Below are 27,204 nucleotides of genomic sequence, written 5' to 3'. Positions count from 1 at the left end.
TGGTACATTAGGAGCCATGTATATTACAGTTTTTTGCTTTGCCTTTGAGCACTGTAGCATGAGCTTTTCAGGCGTAACAGTCCACTGTTTTTTAAAGGGTGAGCTCCTCCAGATGCAGTGTTCATATGCAACCGGAAGTTTGTCCAGCTTAAATACTCCTACAGCTGCAGTTGTTCTACTCTCCACTTACTCACTGCCATAGAGCTGTACAGCACTTATTAAATAGTGTATTTATTTACTAGGTATATGAACTCACGGCATGGAAGGTGTCTGGAAACCCAGCCCAATATCTTTTCAGGGCTGAGACTCTTTTCTTTCTCCGATTTCAGAAATATGCACATCGCTGATACTAGACAAACATGACCTACACTCATGCTCAGCAACTATAAATTTAGCCACTGTTATGTAAAGTGTTTTTTTAAATCTCAGGCTTTCACTTAGGTTATTAGGCTAAGCATGAAAGTCTTCCCTCAAATGTAAGAAAATTTCCTCATATCTGAAACTGAGAAGTCAGACTGCTGCCTTTTGCATTATTTAAAAAGTTCACCACTAATTATCAGTCTTTTTTTTTTTTTTTCAATTGGCTAAGAAGTTCCTAATTTGCATGAATAGTCCAAAGATCTTGCTGTACATAAATTCGGAAATGGTAAGTGTGTTGTGGCCTTTCTAGCAGATTTTGAAAACTAAACTCAACCATTCACCAGACCTGTACCCTTCCCAGGAGGTCACACTGAAAAGTTCATTTCGTTCTAACTACAGGCTTGAACCTGCAGTGTAACACAACTTCTTTGGACATTGGAAGACAGCAACAGCAGGTATTAGTTGCAATTAAAACCCAGCATATTTTGTTAATAGCTATATTCCTCTACCAACTCAAGCATAATTAATTTGATTTACCTCAGATAAAACACTATTCCTATACAGACAGTCATAAACATATTTTGGGAGAGAGACCTGGTCTGAATGGGACACCACACATAAAAAGGTATTAAATTTTTAACAGGTAAGGTTACAAAAATATTCATTTTCCACAGTGAAATAATTGGAAGATTTTCTGAGATGAGTAAGCACAGGTTGCTGTAGTAGACCATAAAATATATATCTAACTAATTTAGGATTTTACAGACTTACTAAAAGCAAAGAATTTTTTTTTCCCAGTGTGTGTTTGTCTGATAGCTGAATTACTTGCTTAGAGACTATTTCTTGTGGGGAAAAAAAGCTAACAAATAATTTTACTATCATTATTATATAGCAAAGGATCACAAAAAAAATCAGAGAAACCATTAACTAAAACTTAATAATCCAGATAGGAAATCTCAAAGTTTTTCTCCTGATAATAGTACTTTTCTCCTTGCCCACCCACAAGGTCAGAAAGAACATCTACTGGATGAAGTGTTGAATGAATGCTAAAGCACGCAAAAAAATCTAACATCTCAGGCAGTTAAAAGGCACTGTAAATTTCATTTGCATGCAGATTATTACATTGTTACAGTCACTACCATTACCACCTTCCAGATTTACATAATGTATAAAACTGCACAAGTTCCTTCTCCAAGTTATCACACTGAAATGTACTGCACTAAATATTCTTTCACAATAACAAATTTTCAAGATCACCTTCCTAAACTTCTACTTCTTATATGCTTCACTCTACTTTTACTTAAGCCTGTTTAACTTACAGTTTAAGGGTAGGCATGAGTTAAGGGGTCTTATATTTTTTACAGTGATTTGAAGAAAAAGGAAGAGAAAGAAAAACACTTGTAAAAATATCAATCATTGTAAAAAGAGTAAATACACTTAACATTGGAGTTTGAGTTCTTGCTACTGTGCACTGTTGAATTTTGACTTATTATTTAGAAAAAATCTCCCTGTTTAGTTTAAAGTTAGTATGGGAAGGAGGTGTAAACAAGTACAAGCCACAAAGCGGTTAGAGTTACTTAAGCACTGAAAATGCAATAGCGCCTCATGCTTATTGTTTTACCACTGTGCAGAAACCTCTCTCTTTTTGACATTGGACAATAGCAGGTTTTCCTAAATTCCTAGTGGAAATGCTTTACACTTTAACTGTCTGTTTTTAACTGTATGTTTTTAACCTACAGTTCTACTGTTTTATTTTGTTCCTGTGACATCTGATGCATAATAAACTATGTACTCTAAGCATCATGTTATCATTTTGCTGTTCAAAATCCCATCTCTCCTCTGAAACTTCACTTTGACAAGCATGTCAGAAACTGAGGTATTGTGAGAAGAAATGATAGCTGGTGGATGGCCAAAACTGTATTTTGCCTGATTTTCTGTATCGTGAATAGTCTAATTAGGAAAAAATGTTATTTTTAAGAAGTGACATCTTCAGTTCTGAGATAAAATGGAAAAAAAATGAGAGAAACTATTTCAATTGCTGAGATAATCAAATTCCTTTGTGTCACTCCAAATACATGCATAAACATTTCCTCACAAATCCACTTGTTAAAATTATTTCTCTCTTTTCTCCCCTGACTTGCACTATGACAGTAGTAATCAAGCCTGATAACTGTCCTTAGCATTCTCAGTGTAGCCAAGCCTACCACCCCTCCCTTTCGCATAAAACTCCAGCTTTTTGCATACTATTGTCTGTACCCCGAGAACTGCGACTTTCTAAATTACTTCAGCAATAAACTTTGATAAAGGGAAATGTTCTCACCTAAAATTGCAGTTGGCACAAATGGATCTGTCATACATCATAAGCAGGTCAATGCAGAAAAGGTAAAAAGAGAGAGAACAGTAAATGATTGATAAATGTTCCCGAGTTTTCTTTCAGAAAGCTACTGTAAGCAACCAGTATGTTGCTTATATATGTGTTAAATTTCTATAGCAGGAAGTATAACAACATAATTATATATGCTTTTATTATGAAAAGGTCTATATAGAGTGGAAACTAAGAAAAAAATCAGTTACCTGGGTAATAAGAATTAGGCACTGTTGTGCTCAATGTGTTAGTTTTCATTGTAAATGAAGATGGTGAAGATACAGCTGCAAAGAGAAACAAAGCTGGTTAGAGACAGCGAAGTGATATGTGGCTATTTAAGCTGAGTGATACAGCATATGTGATTGACTTGGTTTAGAGTCCGTCCTGTTGTGTTTGTTGCACTGGAATCAGGACCTAGGGAAAACGAGGTGTGTCTTGTGAATAAAATAGCTCATTGAATTAGATCAATTCTCTAAAAAGAAATGTCATCAGAGAAAGCATTTTGATCCATGATGACAAATATACTTCTTAAATTACAAGATTAGACTGAATACTCATGCTTGAATAAAGACATCACAACGACAACAGCTGTTTTTGACAGAAGCTTTGATCATTAGTAAGTTTACTTAATAATACTGTAAATACTGTATGCAAATATTCTACTATAGTTCATTTTTTCCTCTCCTCTTTTTTGATTTGTTCAGACAGGTGGATAATGTGAACACAGATACTATTATGCCCTGAATATTACTCTTTGTTTAACAGTGGTTTTCAGGGAGTGATACATAGACCAATGCTCGCACTGGTATTTAATCATTTAACCAGTTGTAAAATCTATGGGAAAGCCCAATGCAACAAATTAAGTTCAGTTAGTTCCCTGGTAAACAAAGATCATGTGAATTACCGTTGTAAGCACAGATACATTCAACAGGTGGGAGTTAATTGCAACATTTTACAGGATTTTCAGCCAAAGAGTCATTAAAGGTTTTTAAGCAAAGCTCATTGCAAATTCAGCCTTAGTTGCTTGTCTACACAGCTCAAATTCAGTCGGATCAGTGAATGTAAGCACATTCTGGATACGTATAAACAGACTAACAGGAATTTCTGAAACAAAAGTAGAACTGAGAAAGACAGGATGTGCTGGATGAGGAGTGAGATTACTCCTGCTGGCTTTCATCCATCTTTTTTTTGGTTGATCTTCTAGGGCATACAGTTGCCAGCCCTTGTTAATATGGAAATATCTGAAAACTGGCTTAAATAATGCTGGCAGTTATCCTATAAATGAATATGTCCGAGACCACTTTCCTTTGATTATGTCTCCTGAATCACTGGATGGAAAGAACAGAGTGGTATTCCTTTTGGGTATGGATGCAGAGATTAGTTGAGGTCAGGGCTGCTGCAGCTAATAAAACTGACTAGATACAGAATGCAGCCAGGATAATAAACTTTCATAGGAAGTAGGAATGTTCTAAATCTCTTGAGTACAAGGCCTTACACAAAGATTATTCCTAAAGACTGTCAGACTGCTTCTTCTGGTGACCACATTTCTTATGGAAAGTCTAATTAGAGGTTCTAGCCCTTAAGCGGTATAAAATACTTGCTATGCCAATAATTTCAAATTGGTTTAAGGTGGTTTACGTAAAGAGGATTTAGTCCCAGGAATTCATTGCAGCTTCTCTGGTGGTTGTGACCATTCAGTAACACCATTGGAAAACTACATCATGATGACGGAAGATGAAGTCAAACCTCTTGACCTCTTCACAGAAGTAAGCAATCTCATTAACTGCAATGGTATATTCTCACCAGAAAGGCAAGCCAGATTTTAAAAGATCTATTTCAAAGCAATTTCAAAAGTAACACAAACACAAATTAACATTGCAAATCCTGAGCCTAATGCTGCTGAGAGAAGTCTCACTGTATAAACCTCACAGAATTTTTGTACAATTGAGCTCGTCAAAGGTAAGTTCTGAAGCATATTATTAAAGAGTGGGAGTTGGGCCTCGCATACTGTTAGTACTTGAAACAAAATTCAATCTTTGACAAATTCTGAAGATGTTCAAAAACACTGGTACACAAGAAAAACTGCAGTTCCTTAAGAACTACAAAAAACAAGAAAGATTTTTGAACATCTTTTTTCATTCTTTTAAACAATTACAAAAACCTGGTCTTTGCTTAGTGCTAACCCCCAGACAGGAGTGAGTCCTTGACTAAAATTCTATTACAGGAAATTTTATATCCCTTATTTTATTTATTTTCAGGGTAGATCCAAGAAGACCCAGGATATTAGAGAATCTCTTATGAAATTGCAGAACAGATAATTCCACTGAGTTCTTCCTTTGCACAAGCAACAGAAAGAGCATCATCTAGAATTGGAAATAATAAGACAATCAGATCACCATTATTAAGTTATGGCATTCAAAAATAAATTTCGCCTACAAAAAAAGAAGTGAGCAGAGGAAGTATCTGAAGGACTTGGGACAGCATGAGGGATATAAAATTTTTAACAGAGATTGGAGAAGGGTAAAACTACAGCTGTTTCAGTAATGTCTTTGCTCTTTGCAGAAGAAAAGGATGGACAGAGGAAAGCTCAATTATCCTTATTATTTTTAAAGAAGTCTATTCTTTATGTCTGACTGTCTTGCTTATTCGAATACACACTATAATGTGCTGCACAGTGGGAAACTCTGGGTCCCATGGATTTTCCATGACTGAGTAATGAGGAATATTTTAAAAACCATTTGCACCTTTCTTCCACCTTCCAAAAAAAAAAAAGAAAAGAAAAGAAAAGAAAAAACTTACATCTCCCATTTAGATTGTGCGTGTCCATGAAAGAGAAAGCTTCGTCACAGTTGGTGCCTTGCTCAGTGTAGCTTTTATCCATTGAATTCACCATCACTGTCATTTCCTGCCGTGTACTACTCAATGTCTCTTTCCGCTTTTTAGCCAATTTTCTTAAGAAATGAATATTGAGAAAAAAAAAAGAAAAAAAACCAACACTCAGTGAGCAGACAGAGTCTCCACGTTGTTTAGATCAGTATTGTAGTTTGTAACCACATTATTAAGTAACATATTTACAATTATTCCTGCATTTCTGGAAACTTAAATTGATTTCACACTCACATATTTCAACGGCATCTGATAATCAAGGGACAGTTGCCAATGCCCTGACTTATGGTGAACAGCACCTTAATCCTTGGGGACCACCACTGAAATAAAGGCGACTACTTGGATACAAAGGTGATGTGAGCTACTGTACCAGAGGCTACATCTGTTTAAATACATAAATAAAAATGATAGGAGAGAAGATTTCACTGGAACTGACAAGTCAGTAACAATTTTCACTTCACGTGTAGAACTGTCTGGAGCTGTTTCATTGAGACACCATATAATAACAGCTAACTGGTTTAAGTCATACTGTATAGTATATGTTTGATCTCAACAAGTTCTGCACAACCAAGTGACATTTTAAATGGACTTGCATTTCTAAAGACTGTTTTCTGTCACTGTTGATTTCAGGAGAATTAGTCACAAGAGTTAGTTGCTTCTCAGCAGGAGTGGTCTGTCAGAGACAAGATCTTGATTCTGATACAATAATAGTGATTCATTAAGCTATAGAACTGCTTTGGATGCATATACCTCTTTCCAGATCTGTCTGTTTCTGTCTAAAGTAAAATCTCACTCTGTCTCCCCCACAGTTATGCTTAGCTACCATCACAAAATAACATGTCCAAAACTCTCAATTTTTCCTTCAAGCTCTGTGAGACATCTGTGATCCTGATGATGGTGGATCCCATGCCCGTTTGGCTTGCTTCCCCAGCCTGCGACTCTGTCTTAGACCAAGCCTTTCTCCAAGTCCTTGCCTACAGACTTCATTTAAATTTTCCAGATTCCTTCTGTATAGTATCTTCAGGGTATGGGTTTTACACAGAAATAAATGCTCCACAGACTTTGATCTTCTCATATCTGTTCGTTCAATGACTTTTCCTCTGTGGAAAACATAATGAGCCAGCTCATATCCATCTGCCAGAAAGATGTTTTAGATACCTTCAACCAGAACTTACATGAGCTTATTACCTCATCTATGTTTCCTTCCACTTCTAGAGGCCTACTGCATCAAGCATAACCAACTTGTGCTAACTCTCAAAGCCTTGCTCTTTGTTAACTCTCATTCAGTATGAAAAAATCATTCCCACCACAGACAAAAATTTTATACCACCCTCCACCAGATTTTCAAACAAGCACGTTTGTCTCCCCTCACGTTGCATGGGAGGAGCTTTCTGTAAACCTCCCTACCAATAGCTCACTATTCTGCTTCAAATCACTGCCTGCAGACACACTTTGCAAAGTACTGATATTACTGCTCACTATGCTGATCAGCTTGAGCCACCATGAACACAGCCTAGATTGCGACTAATGCTGAGGAGAGCGCTTATGGTCAGTTGGATGGCAGCCACTTGTGGGACTCTGTACTACACTAAGCATTTAGATGTGCAAAAAATCTCATCCATAAACGCTCATTATTATGGATTTAAAAATTCACTAATGATAATATCACAGTCCATCTAAGAAAGAGTGTAAGATAAACAGTAACAAGTCAGATCCTTCCTGTAGATGAAGTTTAACTCCTGATTTTGTAATTCGGAGTATCATTGGTGGACAGCAAAAATAACTCATAAACAAAGCTTTTGTTTCTAAATTTTGATTTAATTTTAATTTAAGCAGATTAAATGGAGGAACTTAACAAGTCCCTTTCTGATCAACACTAACGTACTTTGTAGACTTGATAACAAAACTGGTTCTTTATTACTTCACAGTGTATAAATGCAAAAGGACCATTAGATAATCTAGTCTGAACTCTTTTATATCACAGACAGTAAAATTTTACTCAAGTACCATAAGTAAAACAAAACTCTTATATCTTTGCATCCTTCAGTCTCCCCCCTCCTTCATATCTAATTGTAATGAATGAGTAATATATTATCTAAAGTAGAATCTGAGATGTATCTCCTAATGCATGAACAACTTAATGGAAGTCCTTTATAAGGACAGGCTTATCGAAGTGATAATATGAAATGGATATATTTTTTCCTCTTTCCACCCTTAGCTCAGATGGTAACACACTAAGTCATGCATGGCTCCTCTTCTGATCCTCTTTAGCCTTAAGGTGAAAGTACGCACAGCTACTCCCACCACCTGCCAACCACTGGCCAATTCACAGCTTAGCTGGGTTGTGAAACCAGAACCTGAACAGTGACAACGACAGCATCCACAGTGTGGTCACTGAAACTTCATCCGTAACGCACATATCGTCCTTATTTTATTTCATGGCTGTGCAGACCATAGGAAAGTACTTCAGGACAATTCAGCACTAGAGCAATGCTTCAGGAAAGCATGCAGAAGCAGCTTTTCTTCACGAGACTTCCCTCTCTTCAGGCTGGAATCAGCAGCTTCTCTTTAACCACTCGTCAATCCAATTAGCTATCTAGGCACTGCATACTCACTAAAGCCAGGAAACTGCAGTATGTAGTGGCCTTCCCTTGCCCATCAGTGGACCTGTAGGTACTATCTTTATTCACAAAACCTTTAATCACTGTCAATCTCACAAGCTCAGCACTTTCTCCAAGAACTCTTGCATGTGAACAGTGTACTGGTGAACAGGTAACAACTCTTCCTTAACAGTTTTTTAAAGAAAAGTTACCAGGAGAATTGCCCTGGGCAACATTATAGTGATACTGATCCATATCTGAAAATCCACAATGTGGTAAAATATGTGATACCAGCCACTCAGTGGGATTACAAAAACCCCGATGCTCTGTAGGGTGAACATCTCAAGCATCCGCTGTTACAGCAAATGTCCTTTATTTTACAGTAAAAATCGTATCTTTCCCAACGAAAGCCAGAGTTCTTGCTTATTACACCAACAACATGAAGCTCAAATTTTATAAAAAGTCAGCTAATTTTCTTAAAGAAATGACACTAACATTTTCTCATTTCCTTCATTTTTGGTTTTGGTCCCATAATCAAGCTATAGCAGACTGTTTTTATGACAGTAACAACTGTACAGTACTTCTCAATCTGAATCTAATTCTGGAAATAGGTCTTGTGGGAAAAGTTAAAATCTGAAACAACTGTTACAGGAAGAGAGCGATACCAGCCAGACTTTTGTACTGTGAACAAAAACACCCACTGGACTTCGTCAAGTAAACTTTAGCTGAAGATAACATTTTTTACATCTGCAGTTTTCAGATATTGCTGGAAGTGTTGCAGTGCTGCAGTCTCTGCAACTCATCCATTCCTTGGATCTCTTGATCCCTGGGAGGCTCTAGCTATACAAGATTTAAGAAACTCGTAAACCCATGGTACTTCACATCACCACCACCACCACCACTCATGCTCTTAGATTTGAAGTAAATTTGTGGGGAAAAAAAGACTTAAATATTTTATCATCTTCACTCACGGAAAAGACACTTCATAGCTACTCTCTGATGTTTTCTCCTTCTTAAAGGAAAAGAGATCTACAACCAAAGGAAAAAATAAAACAGATGGAAGCTCCCATGATGATTACCTAGGATGAAATTCTTTATGTAGGGAAAGCAAAAATGATCACCTTATCACACAAATAGTGTTACCATCACTATATGAGGAAAGAGAATATACTATACCAGTCTCAGAAAAGAGGAGCCTGATATTCAGAACAATCTCAAGACTAGCTAGGAACTGTTGGTATTTTAAGGCACAAGAAATTGCGAGAAGTGAGCTGTGTAATGGTAAAAATAATGTAAAATGCAGAGCAGACAAACATACAGACTCCCCCCCCAAAACTGTGTGGGATTTTGGGTATCATTTACTCTGTTCTGTTACAAATATTAATAAAATCAGCCTAGGAAAATAATAAGCTAAAGGCTTCATCACAATCTGTCCCCATTTTATCTGCCACCATGAAACTCTTAAATGCTGCATCTTCTCCTGTACAGTCCCTTCTAGTTGAAAGGATCACCTTGTAAAACTTCTGCAAGCCTGACTCAATACCTTTCTCAAAATCCTCCTTCTCTGTGATTTCTCCCTCAAACCCTCCAACAAACCAATGCCAATAACTGTTAAGTTGCTGCTCCATCATCAGCCTCTATTTGGTTCATTTTCCATCTACTTACCTGTATCCATTTTCTCTGTCCTGTCTTGACTTAAATAACAAGCTCTTTGGGACCCAGCTTCCCTTTTCCCTTCGTGTTTACAAAGCACTAGGCACAAAGCACGAGGCAGAATGGGACACTACCATAGTTAGAGGAATGTAACAACAGTAAAAATAAAAAAAAAATCAATGGTGACTGGGGCTGATAATCAGAATCAACTCAGGCTCTAAAAGAAATGTGCCTTCCATTTTAATTAAGGAACAGTGAGAAAAGCATATTTATTTGAATCAAGCAAAAGCACTCACTTCCTTCTTCCCAGTTCCCAACTGAGTGGTACTCCACTTTTTCTATCAGTATGCCTCCTTTCTTCCAAGCAAAGAAAGGAGAAACAAGATGCTGCTACTTTCCACAGCTCCAGCAACACACTACCATCACCAAGATATCAATAAACACAGTGAGATGAAATTTGTAATAGTGTTGCTAAAGGAATTGGGCCAAATTTTTTCCTTTAATTAATTCAATGAACTATTGCACTTATTGTAACTTAAGATAAAATAGCTTCTTCTTATATACATATTGTTTCAAACTTTACATCTCTGTTTGTGGACAGGTCACATAAATGGTTCTGATAAGAAAGGATTGGGGGCTTTACTGTAACCCACTGTTGTGGTGCACTTGTAGTTACAAAAGCTTTTAACAGCCTGCTCACCAAACCCCTGAAAGAATCTAAACTATAATCAGAAAGATCCTTTAGTAAAATAATACCTGATTAAAAAGATAGAATACAAAGGGTAGGACTAAATGGTCATTTTTCATAACAGAGGTACATTACTAGTGGATATCCTACAAAAGTGCATGTTGGGATTTGTACTATTCACCATGTACACACCAATCTAGAAAAGGGGTGAACAATATTGTTGTCCACAATGTTTCTGGACAACAAACAATTTTTAATTGGTAGTAAAAATTAGAAATAGGGTTAAAAAGTTACAAATTTATCTCATGAGGTAGAGTGACTGGATATTCACTTAAGAAAAAATTCATTGTTGACAGATACAAAGTCATGCATATGGGAAAAAAAAATCCTAACTATATACACACAATATTGGGTCTAAATGACTTCATAAACAATAGAAGAAAGAAATCTGGTAGTCACCGATTCTCTGAAGACAAAAGTTCAGTGCTGTGTATAGTGAAAAAGGCAAAAAGAAGTCAGAAATGATTAAGTAAGGAACAGAGAACAAAATGCAAAATGTCACTAAGCAACTGTATAAATCTATAGAGCTCCCACATTTTGAACACTGCATGCAGTTCTGCCACATGCCTATCCAAAAAAGATTTTCTCAGACTAGAGAACATACACAGAGAGGTGATGGGAAGATCAAAGGAACAGATCCTACCAGAAGAGCGGTAGTCCTTATATAGATAAGGAGTCCCAGTTTAAAAAAGAGACAGTTGAACTGGGAATACGATAAAAGTATATAAAAAAGAAAAGCACAGAGAAAAGTAAGAAATTAAGAAAGAATTACTATTTCTCAACAATGTATGAATCGGAACCAGACGGTATACAGAAATTTTTAAAAATAAAAAAGTAAATACTTTCACACAAATCAGATAATTATTATATGCATTACCTTATCTTCGCTCTGTTCCTGTATTCATCTAAAGGTTTGTCACTGGCCACTGTCACAGACATGATGTTAAGTCTGGTGGACTTTTAATCCAAAATTTGTTGCAATTTTTTACTATATTAACAATCCCTGCATAGATTATGCAAGAAACAGGATGTAAACACCTTATTTGCTTTTCTAACACTTCGAATTACCCACCTTTTTGCATTGTTTAGGCTACTTAGGATATACCAGGCAGGATTAATTAACTCAGAAATTAATCACTTTGCCCACCTATTTTGGCTGTCTACGATACGCTAAAAGAAGGCTCATAATTATTTTGGGGAAAATGCTTGAATCTGAAATCATTTAATGAGCATCACTGATTCAGCGACACTCAGTCTGAAGATGTAATTTAATAAAACCTCTCCACAAGAAGCATATAAGAAAGTCTGCAAATGTAACTGACTTAATCCCTGTTTATTGTGTTCTTATACATTTTTCATACTTATGTTGTAATTATTTTTTCTTTAACAACAAAACAGTCCTTGTCAATAACTGTGATTGTTCTCCTGTCTTCAGCAATGGGTCCTCCAAGGCAGACACAAAAACACCCATCACACATCATTGTGAGAATTACATGTGTACGATGGAGTTCAGGTTTAGTCTACCACCTCTGGTTTGCAATAGTACACATTTGGTAACATTGGGTATTATTCTAATCTGCATTAGAAAACTCAAAATACTACTTTCTATTTTTTAGGATATCCTTTTAGGGCATATGTTGAATCTCCAATGCCTCATCTGTATTCTTGGCATTGTTAAAAAGTCCGCATACAAAACAAGTTTTAGGAACCTGAATATCTAATCCATTTCAGCCAAAATGGTAAATTTCTTCAGGTGTTATTAAATAACTATCATTATAAGTAATTAATACTTTTATTCTGCTTTATAGTTCTTATTGAAACAGCAACACTGCACGGAACCCTTTCTATCTCCCTTGAATGGACTGAGACACAAATATGAAGCAATTGAAATCAAGTGAGGAAGTGAAATAGAAATAGTATGGCGTTAGCGATAGTGAAGTTCTGCTCACAGCAAACTTCTGTCATTCAATTTCACATTTATATGCTTTATATTGAAATGTAATATGCTCAAGAATGCAATTTCACAGTGACATTAAACTGTGTACTGTCAACACTCTATCAGACAGGAAATAAAGTTAGGAGAAATATTTTTAAAGGCACTATGTTTTGCAGCAAGGACTAGTGAACACTTAATAAAATGCTTTACAAGTTGTCCCTACTTCAGGAACTAGCATTTCTAGAGAACAACCACAGGGAAAGTAATTGTCAAGAGAATTAAAAAAGAAAAAGGTAGGCAGGATCCCACTGAATTGTGTTGTTCCTTGCTTAGGATCTCTTAGTATGCAAATCTGTATTAGATTATAAAATTATTCTTTGTCCTTAGAAGTCCAACATATATTTTGTATTGACATCACAACAAAGTAAAGCTACCACAGTATGGAAGACTGATGTAGAGATTATGAATATTTGACTATAACCAAGGGTGCACAAGCCCTTTTACCTGACTTTACAAAGGTGTGGTTTATTATAATTTCCTTTTAGGTGCCTTCTCTTTGTTTTAATTATCAACTTCCTGCTTCAGAGCAAGTGCTAACATTATTAATTTCATTTTTAACGTGCTCTTGCATTGTCTGATAAAGACAAAAGAATGAACTTTAGAAAAATGCTGTGATGCTGCTCGAATTTTGAAAACAGTGTTCCTGATACCATAGGATTTCATTTTACCCCCTTTCATTCACTGTGGCTTTCATTTTTGCCACAGAGACTTTAGAAGCACTTTCAGTAACACCAAAACTAGTACTGGGAGATCAAGAAGGCATCCCAATACTAGCAGGACTGGCTAGAAAGGGAGAAGGAGAAAGGAATACGAGTAAAAGGGTAGAGGGGAGGATTCATTTAACTTACAGAGTTACAAGAATTGAGTGCAAAATTAGTACAAACTTTTTAAATGAAGCTGGAGGTTAACGAAAATGGTTTTGACTTATACCCAGCATAAACAATAATAGTTTCGATTTTCTGTATTTTTTACCTGCCTTTTTACTCATCGCATAGTAGAACTTTAATGGTCTTGTCGCACTTTGTTGCTACTAGTAGATTGGTTCATCAGCATCACATGAGATCAAAGCAAAAAGGAAACTTATTTGGCTACATCCTGTTTTCAAAATATTAGCGGTAGCTCACGGGTAAAGTATGGCATGACTTAAGAACCAGTGGATCAGAAAAGAGAGAAAGAAGATATGGAGGGGAATGGGAAATGAGAAGGAAAAGACAATGGAAAAGTAAGGTACAGTTGCAGTCACAGACACACAGCTCACCTACTCTTGCTACTAAGTGTTCTTTCTTGAATTCAGGCATTCAGCACATGCTTTGAGATTTGCTTATAGTGACATCATTAAAAACTCTGCTTATTTGTTTCTTAGCTTCTGCTTTGTATGAACTCCTGCATCAGGTTATCTGAGTTTCTGCAAGTGAGGGTTATAGCATCAAACCCAAGAACACCTCAGGTCAAAGGAGGCATCGCACTGACAGATTTTCTTCGCTGATGCAGTGGCTGAGGGGGAACCCTGGTGACTGACCGACAGTGCGAAAAAACTGGAGCGATGTGGTGCGCCAGATTAATGTAACAACATTTATTTGAAATGGGTTGACTCTTGTCTTAGCTCACAGAGAAAGTTAATTTTGTGGTTACAGTTTAGTTCTTGTTTGTCCACCTGAGAAGACCTCGATGCATTTTAGTATGATTGACAGGCTCTTCAGGGAAGGCTCTAGGCTATGGCAGTTAAAAGGAATTTGAGAAGCTTTGGCAGAACTATATGTCTGCAAAGCTCCTGGCTGCACTGTTTCTGGCTCAAGACAGTCACTGGTCTTGGTCTTCAGAAAAATGCACCCACACACTTTAAAAAAAAAAATCCAACACCCTCTTGCCCCCCAACAGGAGAATAAAACAGTAATGAGATGTGAGCAGCAATATTCTTCAAAATCTACCATTATCTAATTTTGACCATGACCTTGATTATTATAAGTAATGAATCAGGCAATAAAATGTCCCATTCTACTCAACTGAACTAAGGAAGGAAAAATGACCACAAATTCTCTGAATTTGTTTCAAATTTCAACAATTTTGCAATATGAATTTAAATTTGTGTTTTGATTCTTACAATCCCCAAATTAGGAAAATACTGAATACAATGTTTAATTGACATATAGGTCCTCCTGAATGGTAAGGGTGTTTAAGAAAAATACACAGAATATATGTAAGGCAAATGCTTATGAATCTGTTCAGTTCACTAAAGACTTAGCTGACTAATTTACTTATGTGGTTAGAGCAGCCATGTAGAACTACTTGCAGGATGAGGATCAGGGTGCCACTTAGAATATGGGAGAGGCCAAAGTACGACAAATCCTTTACGAGCACAGGGAGGAACCCAGTAGTCCAGCTGGAACACCTGAACGCCAAAAATCATGGTGTGACAACAAACTGCTATGTGCTTGTCCTCTCTTCCCAGGAAGAAAAGAGGACAGCCGGGCAGCTGAGAGGTCTGTTATGGTGAGGAATGCAGGGACCCGGAGCAGCTGGGAGCAGCTAAATCAGGGTAGGGAGATGAGGGGTGAAATGACTGCATTATACCGAAAAATATCACTATAGCCTTTGACATAAGAGCAGACCAGCACCCAGGTCTCTCAGCTGACGGCCCTGCTCACTAAACCAGTAAGTCATATTCTCTGATCCAGTCAATCTTGAATTACTCTCTTTAAAGCAGTGTATTTTTAAAGGTTTTGGAGAGTTCTTCCTATTAAAAAACATGTATAACCAACCAGGGGATTAGGACCCTCTGATAGGAAAGGAAATGGACTTTTAAATATTACCTGATGGAGCAGGGAGTTGAACCTGGATCTCTCTTGACAAATCCTGACTGAGGAGAGACTGAGAGAGCTGTGCTTGTTCAGCCTGGAGAAGAGAAGGCTTACAGGGGATCTTACTACAGTTTTTAACTACCTAATGGGAGAGTATAGAGGAGACAGAGCTAGACTCTACACACATGGTGAAAGGACAAGATACACTAGACACAAGTTGCAACTCAGGAAATTCCTATTAGATCTTAGTAAAATTTTGTCACCATCGGGGCAGTCAAACAGTGGAGCAGGTGCTCAGAGAGGTGGGTTCTCCATCTTTGGAGATACTCAAAACCCTGCTGGACAACGTCCTGAGCAACTCCATTTAGTTTAAGTCTGCTTTGAGCAGGAGGTTAGAAAAGATGACCTCTAAAGGTCCCTTCTGATCCAAATTATTCAGGATTCCCATTAAATGTTCTGATAATAGCGCTTTTTTCATAAAAGGAAGCCATAGGGATTTAAAGGATTACAGATTTGAACACAATCCTCAACTGTGCCCCTTCTTTGGAATGGTCCTACACATGAGATGTACAGTCAGAACCAATACAGGATAATACTAGCAAAATTACATACAGTCAAATAATTAAATATGATGATATAGATTCTTTTTAGTTATTTGTCTCATATTTTTATCATTTTTTTCTGCTGCATGTACTAAACCACCTTTCTAACTTAAGGAGCAAGGCTTGTGTAAATATTTTTATCAATAAAGCTTTTTCATTAGAGAGCTAGTTATATTCATATTGAACTGCATAATAAGAATGTGATAATTTTCCATGAAAAAAGGCAAATTATATTTTGATTTTCTAATACGGTATTAATAATATACATGTTCTCATTTTAATGAAGATGAAATGTTCCATTTTCCATTGTGTTTGATTTGTATTAATTTCTGCTACATTAATTGTACATAAATGTAAAATGACATTACTTTACATGCTTTCTATTACACTATTTCAACTTTATTGAAATGAAGTATTTGAAGTTTCTGAAGAGATCCTTTTCTGAAATGTATGGTCACAGGAAAATTCCACACCTGACCTTTCCTTTTGCCTGAGGATACTTTTTTCCCCACAAAAAGAAATTTCATTTTCTTAGCTAACTCTATTAAGAACAGTAAATGAAAATTTACACAGAACCTGGACTTTCTCTTTTGTTAGCAGATATGCCATTTTACTTATCTATCATTAACAAGAATACCTAGGTTCTTTTGTATGCAAATGAAGATACATACCTAATTTTGTTTTAAGAGATAAAACTTAAAAGAAACAATTTAGATGAATGACAGATGTGTATGTCATATTGGGCTCACAAAGAGATATTTCCTTCATAGTATTGTGTAGATGGGTATTAAAGACTGCACATGGTACAAGAATACCGTATTTATAACATATTGTTTAAAAAATATATTTTGCATTTGACATTGCAAGTCTTCCCCTTTGTCTCAACAGCTTTTATTTTTCTTCTTTTCCCTCACCATATTATCATATGATCTGAATAAAGAACTAAACAGACAACACTGGGGCCTACTCAGAAGGAGGTAGCTGTGTGATGTGTAGTGCCACACAACATGAACATGAAAGCTTTTCACAGAAATACATTCACAACAGATTTTGAAATTCTCTTCCTGAAACTAATTATCATTTTAGAAAAGGCTGGCTAATGATGAAAGAAAACACCTTCTTATCCCATAGCTGTCAGTTTTAAGTAGAGGCTCAAACTCCCAGGGGTGGTGTGCACGGTAGGTGCCCAGAATCCCTTTGCTTTCACAAACCAAGACAAGAGGCAGTGTTAAACTGATGCAAATTTGTTCTGGGATGATTTTCCCCACGCCAAATTTCCACCACATTTTCAGAAGTGTTCTCAGCGTGACGAATTACAGAGCTATATGGCAGATGTATCTATTATGTGGTAGTTTCATCATCCTCTCTGCCCCCTAGCCTCTCTGAGATTTGCTATGATATTCTAAACTCCTTAAGTATGGCCAGGCAAATGTCTTTCTTTAAAAGTATATCTGCCACATAAGCGGTTCCTTCCACAAACAGAAAAACCCTAGCCCCACCGGGCATCACTACCTGAGGCTGACCTGGGTATGGGACAGGTATTTTCCACATGAAATAAATTGTTACTTTCACTATGTGGTTAGAAAGTTTGTCTTGCAAGTCCCAGCGGAGGAAGCAGATTCCCAAATTTCTACGGAGTCTAAAAAATTAGTTCTAGGCTTGCATAGGCTCAAGTTAATAGAACGCAATAGTAACTGTGACAGTTTTAAATATAGGAAATATTTTTCCCTCAAGCTCTTTAGGTCTCTGCATAGATCTCTCTCTCACTAGACAGAAACTAAGGCATTTGGCTTCATCAGTATAAGGACATAAAATACAGTCAAAATAAATTGTTTAAAGTTCTCCAAAACATTCCTTAAAGGAATTATCTTTAGCATATTTGCTATTTAAATATATGTAAATATATTGTATGTATTGTATATCTTATATACATGCATGTATATATGTAAATATATAACTAAATATATGTAGTGGTGTAGTGCAGAACCAAAAGCAAAGGTTTTGATAGGCTTAATGTAATACGACTCATTCATTGGCTTGCTGTTCCCCAGTAACAGAATACAAAATAGCCAAAGGCTTTTTGCTGATGAAAATTTCCATTGTATTAGTACAGATGTTCTGGTAGAGAGATAAGCACCCTGACCTAGCTCCTACCTAAGTCCTGCAGTGGGAGGTACTTCTTCAATTCCTAGGTATATTGCCTTCTATGCAAGACAGCGTTCCTTGCTCACGCTGACTTTCGAACCACAGCCCTATACTTCCTCGCTTGAATAGATAATTTTTGCCTCTTTGTATCCCAATACAGGCAGCAGCCTGTACAACATAATTGCTAGTGCTGGTACTGAGCATTCACAAACTCGCACATGATTTTTTCTGTACTACCTACACTCCATCATGTGCCTTTCACTTTTTCAAGCAATTCCCTCCTTCAAGACTTTTGTAATATTCAATACACCTCAGCAGTTCAAAATATCCAACTGCACAGGGTTTTAATCAGCCTTTTAGAGGAGTCTATCTTCCTTCTCTTCCACAAGAAGAAATCTGCTCTACAAAAGTCACTGACTAAAAACTCAGAATAGGCAATACTCAGTCATGTAAGAAAGAAACTCATTTTTTCCTAAGCGGCTGCTGAAATTGGGCCATCCCCTTAAGGTGGGTAGAATAACTAGCAGGATGCATGAAGATATACCCAGAGCATAGTGTTCTTGGTAGTGCACTAATTTAATAGCGCTCTGTGCTCACTGGGGGAAGGAAGGCACTAAGCAGTGGTTCTTTCGCAGCATGTAGCTCGTAAACCATTCAAGTGCTCTCCCAAGCCATGGGTATATCATGTAATTGGCAGTGGAAGTGCGGTGGCAGATGGACTGCTGGTAATCCAAAGCCGTGACTACAGGAGGAAGCGGTCCAGCTGAGACCTTGTGAGGCTGATACTAATTGGTCAGTCTAAGATGCAGCTGCACCCTCAATCCAATCTTATCCCACACAGGGGAATGGGGCTTCTGGGAGAAACTGTCATCTGTCCCCTTTATAAACAGCTAATGAAGTTGTCCAGCCCCTACTTCTCTCTTAGCAGGTATGTGTGTTGGGGTCTTATGTCCTATATTCAATGGCTCATAATGAAGATGTTAATATGAGGCTTGTATGGCAAGGAAGGTTGATTAATCCACTTCAGGGGCTCTTTATACCACTGTGGAAAGGGCAGCTGATAGAGCCGCATACCATGGTGGCTTTAGGTGAGAACATTTCAAATATATATATTTAGATCCCTTCATTTCTAATTCTGGCAAACTTGAACCTATTAACACCAAAGGCTTTCTTAATTAAAAGATGTAAGAAAGGTGTCAAGGAAAGCTGCTCTAAATCTTTCTAATGAAGTTTCATCTGAAAAAAATCAGTGCTATAGCCACAATAACTTTAACATTTGAAACTGATGTTAATTAATGATTGCATATAATATGGGGTTTTCACTCAGAGCTTTGCCACCCACAAGCAGTATGATAATTCAAAGACTGAGGAATCAAAATTTTTGCATGGAACCACGCCACCTTTAAGTCTACACCTCTGTCACAGAAACACAAAGAGAAAATGAATGCCTTGTACTTTTTCTCAAATCTAATTCTAAACTCTGTGAAAATACACTTTTAAAGAGAGGAAGACATCTTTTATCCTCAGAAAAGGAAAAATCTGAAACTTCTGAACCGAGCTTGCATGGTAAAATTCCTTTTGAGCAAACAGAGTAAAAGCTATAAATAATGTCATAGTCCTTCCCCTGATGAAATCATCCATTACAAGAATACTATATGTATTAACATGAGTTGCTAGGCACTGTGCTATTCTTCAGAAGGCAACAACCCCAAACAACTAAAATACTACTACATCATTAAAAATATTAGTCAGTTGGAATTTGAAATTTTAACAGTAATGATAGCTGCTGTTCTTACAATACACAGCTCAGTACTTCAAATATATTGGAATATTACAGTTTACAGTAGTGATGTAATACAGTAAGTATACTGAGTTTTACAGAGATACACAGACCTGTCTGAAGTGTTGCACGGAGGTGGCAATGAAGCCAAAACAGAACTAGCAGGCTTTTGAGTTGAAAATAACAAACTATTCCTTTGTACTCCTCTAATAATAACAAACAACGATGAAGTTTCTAAGATATAATGTGGTAGTGCCAAAATTAACTCTCCAACTCATTATTTACAGAGAAAGGATGTAAACTGTGACAGCTGCAAGGAAAACTGCTCTTTATTAAAAAACAAACAAACAACAGAATTTGATAACAAAGAAAGCAGTACCTCTGTAGTAAAACTTAAAAGAGTTCCATAAAAATTATTCTGCACCCCTGAAGAATTTAATGGTTAATAATATCCTTTCTGTGAGTTTATTGAATAGCTAGCACAGAATTCTCTGTTAAAGCTCTACATGATTTGGGAGATGGTACTTGAGAGGGAGTGTCTTAATGCCTGTAACAAACTGCAGGTTAGGTCAGGAGACAGGTCTGGGTAGGAGTCCCATTAACAGAAATTAGAGGGAGAGGTTAGCAGGATACTAACTTGCAAGACATCACTACCAGTCAGTAACATTTGGGGAATATGTGGATATTTTATCCTCTTATAGAAACTGCTGAGGTTTTTTTCTGCACTTAAAAAAAAATGCAGTGAGTAGGAATGCTTCTAAAACAGTACAGTATTTACTGTGGAATAGGTTCTTTTAATGTTTTGGCACAAGTGTTGGTATATTTTCTACTGAATTAGGGTAAGTAATCCATAATATATTCATTATAGCTATTTAACTATACAAAAGCACCTGAAAATATCTATGGTGTTGTGATTGTTTTCTAAAGCTAAAGAAATATGAATGCACAACTACAAATATATCACACTCATAAACTAGAACATGGCAATTTCTCTTTAACATACTGTTTGATTCAAATTATAACAATTTTAAGATCAGATGTCAAACAAATGTTTTGACTAGATTGACATTTCCTAGCCTATCTACACAACTTGTTAAAAAGATGTATCTTTCAAAGGAAATTACAAGACTCCTTACAGTTGACTTCAGTGGAGAGTTAAGTGAATGAGGACTTCAGAACGGTGCATTCCACTTCTGCCCTTGGAGAAAGGAGTGCTGCCTCTTTCAAGGAGCTAACGGGCTTCCCTTTGCTAACTTTTACTTGTATGGGACCAAATGTAAAAACAGGATCTCTAGTACGTCCATTAAACTTAGACACTTAGTAAACTTAGTAATGGAATCCTCTTAATGAAAAGATGACCTAGGTGCTGCACCACGGGTACTTACAAGAGCTTTATATTGAACCGCAAGTCACTGCATGGAATGACACTACCCTCCATCGGGGAGTAATTTTTAACAGTCACTAGTAAACTTTAAGCTTACAAACACTGGATAAAAAATAGTATTGTGCTAGTTTCTTCAACAGCAAGGAAATAAGCAACTTGAAAACAGACAAGTGGACATCTGTGCAATTCATTAGGGACACATGTTCACTATTTAAATAGTGTCTTCCTTCAAAACACTGTAACACTACAAATAACTGTAACTAAATAAGAGTGGGCAATGACATTGTAATAATATTTTCACATCATAGGTGAATTACAGGTGAGGAGACTCTAGTTGAATTTAGATGAGAAGTTATGGTAACAAGAAGCTACATAAACAAGAGTTTTCCCAAAATCCAGACTCAGAAATGCAGGCTGAAGGAGATATGTGGACAGCTGGTTCGGACAGTTGGACATAAGTTTGGGTAGAATTTCCTCTACTGTGATGGCTGATTTCAGAAATTAGGTAAAGTTTCTCAATTACTGCCATTGGCAGTAAAACTGAAAAAAATGGCTTACTCTGCCAGAAGCAGACAGAAATGTTTGCATAATTTGGAATATCTTTTTTTACATACCAAAATAGCATATGGATAGGAATGTATTAATATTGTGGCCTGCATCTGATAAGGACATCTCATCTCCCCTCTGCAGTCCCAGCCCGAGTTTGTCTCTGTGACTTCCATTTTTTTTCACTACAGTGATCTACAAAGTTCGTGTTCCTACACAATATAAGACCCTTATGCTCTTTTTCCACTTTATTAATATTGCTCCATTCACCTGAGGAGTTTTATGGAGTTTATATTTCATGGAGTTTTACTAGTTAAAACTTACATCACTCTCGGTGAAATATGTGTGGTAAGGGGACAGACAGAAACCACTCATCAGTAAAATGCATCTTGGAAGGAAGTTAGCAGTAGGCTGACAGCAGTGTTACTCCTTACACAGAAGATGGAGAAGACTATTGCATTCGGCTGACAGATGAAAGGATTTCAGTAGGATGAATGTTATGTCCTAAATGGAGGGTTGGTCCAGAAAATGGAAGCTTTGCATTTTCAAACAACTTTATTCATGAGCAGTACAACTAATGGATTTGAGCTTTCTACAGATTCATGTCCTGTGTTCCGTAAGTACTGTGTTCCCAGCCCTCCTTTGGGTCCCCAGCACCTGCTCCCCAACATTTCCCAGCTACCTCTCCTATCTGTGTAACTAAGTAGCACTAGTTGCTAAACAGCAATAAGGCTAAAAATAGGATGAAATTTTAAGTGTCTCCAAGTATCTGCAACTTCCCCTTTTAAGATGATCCAACAGATGGGCAGAGCGGCCCTCAGCACTGCATCGCAACAATGATTCAAAACAAACTTGTGGCTTTCAACTTAGATAAAAATTTAAAGAGAAGATTAAATATAACTTAAGCTCGATTCAGGATTATATGTAAAAGTGCTGAACTTCAAGCAATCACATAGTAACAAGGCTTATGGCAGTTATGGACCACTCTCACTGACAGACTCGGAGCTAATCCCATCTTGCTGTATTTATTATTTTATCCCCTCTGTCCAATGCCCCTCTCTTAACTTATCTTGCCCACTTTTTATGTCTTGTGTTTTGGATTTCAGGTTCAGCAGTGGCGAGACCTTCACTGATTAGGTGTTTGAACACCTAATGTGAAAGTGTGATGTGGAATAGCTTGAGTGAGGTCTTTAGATATTTTTTTACTAGAAATTTTAAATTAAATAACAACGGGCAAAAATATCACAATAGAATATGAGGTAAGCTCACTGCCCTCTGGAGGTCCTCATCTCTCTCCAACGTCTTGAAATGGAAGCCAGGGATAGTAATATCTTGTATTATATATATTTACTTAGGATTTAACTTAGATGGAAATCTGACCCTAATGACTTTACTAGGACATAATCTGGTACACAAAATCAAACATGTTTTAAGTTTTCCTAGTCAGGGGCACACTAATGCATCAGCTCTGTTAAAAGTAGTGTGGGGCTAAAAGTAGTTTGGGGCACAGCGAGATAGGCAGACATATTAATTATATTTTTATTTCGGCACTGGTCACAACACTTTTCCTTTAACTGCCAAATAAATCGCCATGACCGGCTTAGGTGCACATGCCATACTAGTGCTTCCCTGCTACTAAACCAGGTCCTAAGAAACAGGCAGAGAAACTCCTGGTAATTGTATTCAAAGAACTATTTTGCATTCATAACCACATCTGAAATATTTTGATCTGTGTCTTGGAAATAATGCATTTTATTACTTGCAGGTACTGCCAGCACCACACAAGTCGAGTCATTAAAAAGCAGGAGGTAAAAATAAAAAAAAGAAACTGCTCAGTTTCTTCTTCACTGCGTGCCATCATCACACTGTCTTTCTACTGGTTTCAGAAAGAAAAAGAAGGGGTGTAATGGTTAATCTATTGTTTATTCAAAACCACCAACAGAAGTTAATAGACAGTTATAAACTAATTGAGTGCGTCTGTAGTGCTATCTCCTCATTCATCTCGCTTATTCAATTTAGCTCTGTTAGTGTTCCATATGGTACAGTGCCCCTGCTGCTAGGAACAGTCATTCATTGCAAAAAACCCCCTGTAACAACAGGAAGCTAATAGTTTAACTGTTCCTCTAAATTTGTTTGACAAAACTGACATTTAGTACGCCACGTCACGTTGTCAGTAATCTGCAATTTACCCTTAGGCAGGCAGTGGATGCTCATTTTATTTACCTCTCATAGTTAAAAGCGTAATTAATATTCCACTCCGAAACGAAGATTAGAGATTTGACAAACATTGCAATTTAAATTCTCCATTATAGCAAACATTAAAATCAAACATCTTTCACACACTCCATTGCATAAAGGACACGTGTAGCTGTAATTTAACTTCTTAGTTTTTAATACCACAAACTAATTTCTGCTGTCAGTTTAATGAGGTGGAAAACACAAATCTTGTTGCTCTCTGTGTGCACAGGCTGGGACAGTTAGACTGCAGAGAGCCTGAATCAGTTTGCTTCACAATGTTTCAGTCAAAATGCCCAGATTATTGTGAGTCTAAAAAATAAAAAGTCTAAAAAAAGAAAAGTCTTAAAGACTTTGTTTAACAAAAGGCTTCAATAAACAAAAACTTCAGGAACAAAAGTACTGTAACACCACAGCAGTTTTCTGAATGGCTGTAGCATTGCTGAAACACTCCAATAATTGCAGTCCAGGCTGTAACTTTGTGGCAGTGCTACCCGTAGCACAAAGCCCAGCTAAATTCTCCAAAGATTGTGTAAGGAGGGCATGTTCGCCTTCTCAGTGTTTGACCTCCTTCATCCTGCTTTACACCCAGTCGAGGTTAGGCAGCCATTCAAATCATTTAATCCTGGGCTTAAAGCAGAAGCAGTTTGCAGCAATTCCTGACCTGGGTCAGCCCTTAGGCTGAAGGCAGGGGCTTGGCTGGCGTTGTCTCTGCCACTTTCCCAGTCCCTTTGAGGCCAGGCTGGCATACTCCTCTTCCTCATGCTCCTTCGACTTTCGCTCCACGCCCACAGATTTTACACGTATAGCAAATGCAAAAACAATTGCAGTGCTTTCTACTTACAGTAGTTATGCTCTGTGTAAAAGTCCCATAGCAGGCTGCTCGGTGGCGTCTGCGTTACAACTGATTTATTGTGCCAGATTCCGTGACAACAGGGCATATTATCAAACTGGCAAAGTAGGGGGAGCTCTCAGAGAAATAAATGACTGCGGTTTTAACTCATGCTAATTTCAATTTGAATTCTAGCTCCATAAATTCTGTGTGACTGATTAAAATTATTAACATGTAGAACACCTTTAGGCAACCATGCTGGCTCATTAAACATGGAAGCCTAGAATTATCTCCACTGTACAAATGTGTGTGTGAATGTGTGTGTTTCAGAGACATACATCAGGAACTTTTAATTTTTTTTTGAGGAGATTTTCTTCACAGAAGCACTGATAATGAAAAAAAAAAAAAAGACAGCATAAACTCAACAAAGAGGCTGCTGTTACTCTCTTCTCAATCCACACTATGTAGTAACCCACTGACTCCTGACTCCTTCACAAGACTTCATTAGTCACTGCCAACTTCAATCTGCTTCAGTTATTTTGCATTCAGCTCCCAAAGGAAAAGCACTCTCCCCACTGATCACAGGCTAAACTAAAGATAAACTGGCTCATTTTATAACACATCAAGCTAACATGTCCTGAATTACACTAGCATCACAAACCAGGAAAGGAATCTCTGAATATATCTAACTCTGTCACAAGACTAAATGAGAGATGCACATTTCTAAAACTGGGTCTCCAAAGCAGGAATTCAAGTTTTAGATGCAGGGGGGTTAGTATAAGCACATTATTTCTCTCCTAAATGTCAGGGATATTTTATCTTTCATAATGAATGTCTGCATATAAAAGGATCTTATTATCTTATAATACTACTAAATAGTAGTAGTATACTTTGAGTGCTGTTGATGTACAATCTGAGATTCTGTGAACAAATGATTTGAATGTCCCTGTTAAGAGCAAATATTTGAAAAGGTTATAGCAATTGAATGAAAGTTATTCAGATTTTTATTTAATTCAAAATGAGATGCAGGTTATGAAAATGTATAAATCAGGAGATAAGCAGCAGAGCCACAAAGGTCAGAATCACAGCTGTTGATAAAGGGAACCTCATTAATCATAACGTAAGAATTGCCATACTGGATTAGACCTGAGCCCAACTGGTCTTATATCCTGTTTCTGTGAAGTTCTGGATGTTTTATGGAAAGTATAAGAGATACCATAAAATGCAGATGTGGGAAAAAATGTTTCCAATCCCCTAATGGCAAGAGATTGCTCTAAATTTTGAAATATCAAGTTTTACATGCTTTCCAAAATGCTTTTTAGCAGTATTTACACGTGAATTTTAACAATTTTACCTCTGCATATTCTTCAAATCCAGAGATATCCAGTTCACCTTTGAAACTTACTATAATCTTAGCCCAAGCAGCACCTGATGACAATCAGTTTCATAGTCTACTTATGCATTATATTAAAGTTTTCCCTTCTATTTTAAATGCAAGTTAATTTAAAAACCTGTTCCCTTTATTGCTTCTATTAGCTAACTTATGGAGAATAAAAATTCCTGGTACGATCTACAATTTATTAATTTGTTTACTTTTACTGTGCCTATTTTCATCTTTTTCCTTAAATGGTCAATGCCCAATCTTTCAGTTCCTGCTCGTGTACCTTTTTCTGTGCCTGAGTCTGAAATTTCTCTCCCCCTTCAATATTCTTTTTCGGATGAAGACTGACCTATAAGAGCAGTTTAGAGTTGTACAACCCTAATGCACATTTGCCCCTTCTAGGTCGAATTCTTTCACTACTTTAGCTTGAATTCTTCCACTTTGTTATGAGATTGATTGCAGTGCAGACTCTTGAGAAGCTGGCTGAAAGCCTTTTGTGTTTCTGACCTGGTCTAACAACAATGACTGGATTTTGTAAGAGCAAATTAAGAGAGAAACCTGCACGACAGGAGAATATATTTATTTCCAAATTTTAAGTAGCAATGCTTGACTCGACACTGTTAACTTTTCCTCTTCCAGGTAAATGGAAAGCCAAGATGGCCTTCAAGGAAAATCGAAGGGGCACAAGCACACGTTGGCAGCCCTCACATGTAATTAGTGTGGTCCATTGCCTCAAGAAGGAGGAGGGAATTCTTCCCTGGGGAGGTCTAGAATGACATAAAATCCATTCCATCCTCAGGGCACCAAATTTTCCATATACAGGGGAAAATGGGAAAGCCAGACCTTCATTTGAAAAGCTGGGATAAATAAACATACAGGGAATGCTCACCGTT

General features: G+C 37.1%; 1 protein-coding gene across 4 annotated transcripts in view; it reads right to left on the bottom strand.

Moving 5' to 3' along the window:
• PTPRM (protein tyrosine phosphatase receptor type M) overlaps positions 1 to 27,204 on the bottom strand; it is a 486,857-nt gene that overhangs the window by 92,397 nt on the left and 367,256 nt on the right. For 2 of the 4 annotated variants that reach the window (XM_050915683.1, XM_050915685.1), the window contains 2 exons: positions 5,525 to 5,676; positions 2,935 to 3,009 (listed from right to left, as the gene is read on the bottom strand). In XM_050915683.1, the coding sequence (XP_050771640.1) occupies positions 2,935 to 3,009; positions 5,525 to 5,676 (227 nt within the window). Of the gene's footprint in view, positions 1 to 2,680; positions 2,708 to 2,934; positions 3,010 to 5,524; positions 5,677 to 27,204 lie in introns of all 4 variants that reach the window. The other 2 variants (XM_050915684.1, XM_050915686.1) reach the window with 2 other exon arrangements.

This window comes from Gymnogyps californianus, chromosome 2, assembly GCF_018139145.2.
Source record: "Gymnogyps californianus isolate 813 chromosome 2, ASM1813914v2, whole genome shotgun sequence".
Taxonomy (NCBI): domain Eukaryota; kingdom Metazoa; phylum Chordata; class Aves; order Accipitriformes; family Cathartidae; genus Gymnogyps; species Gymnogyps californianus.
Note: the sequence above shows the minus strand (reverse complement) of the source record. Positions and strands in the feature narration are given on the sequence as shown.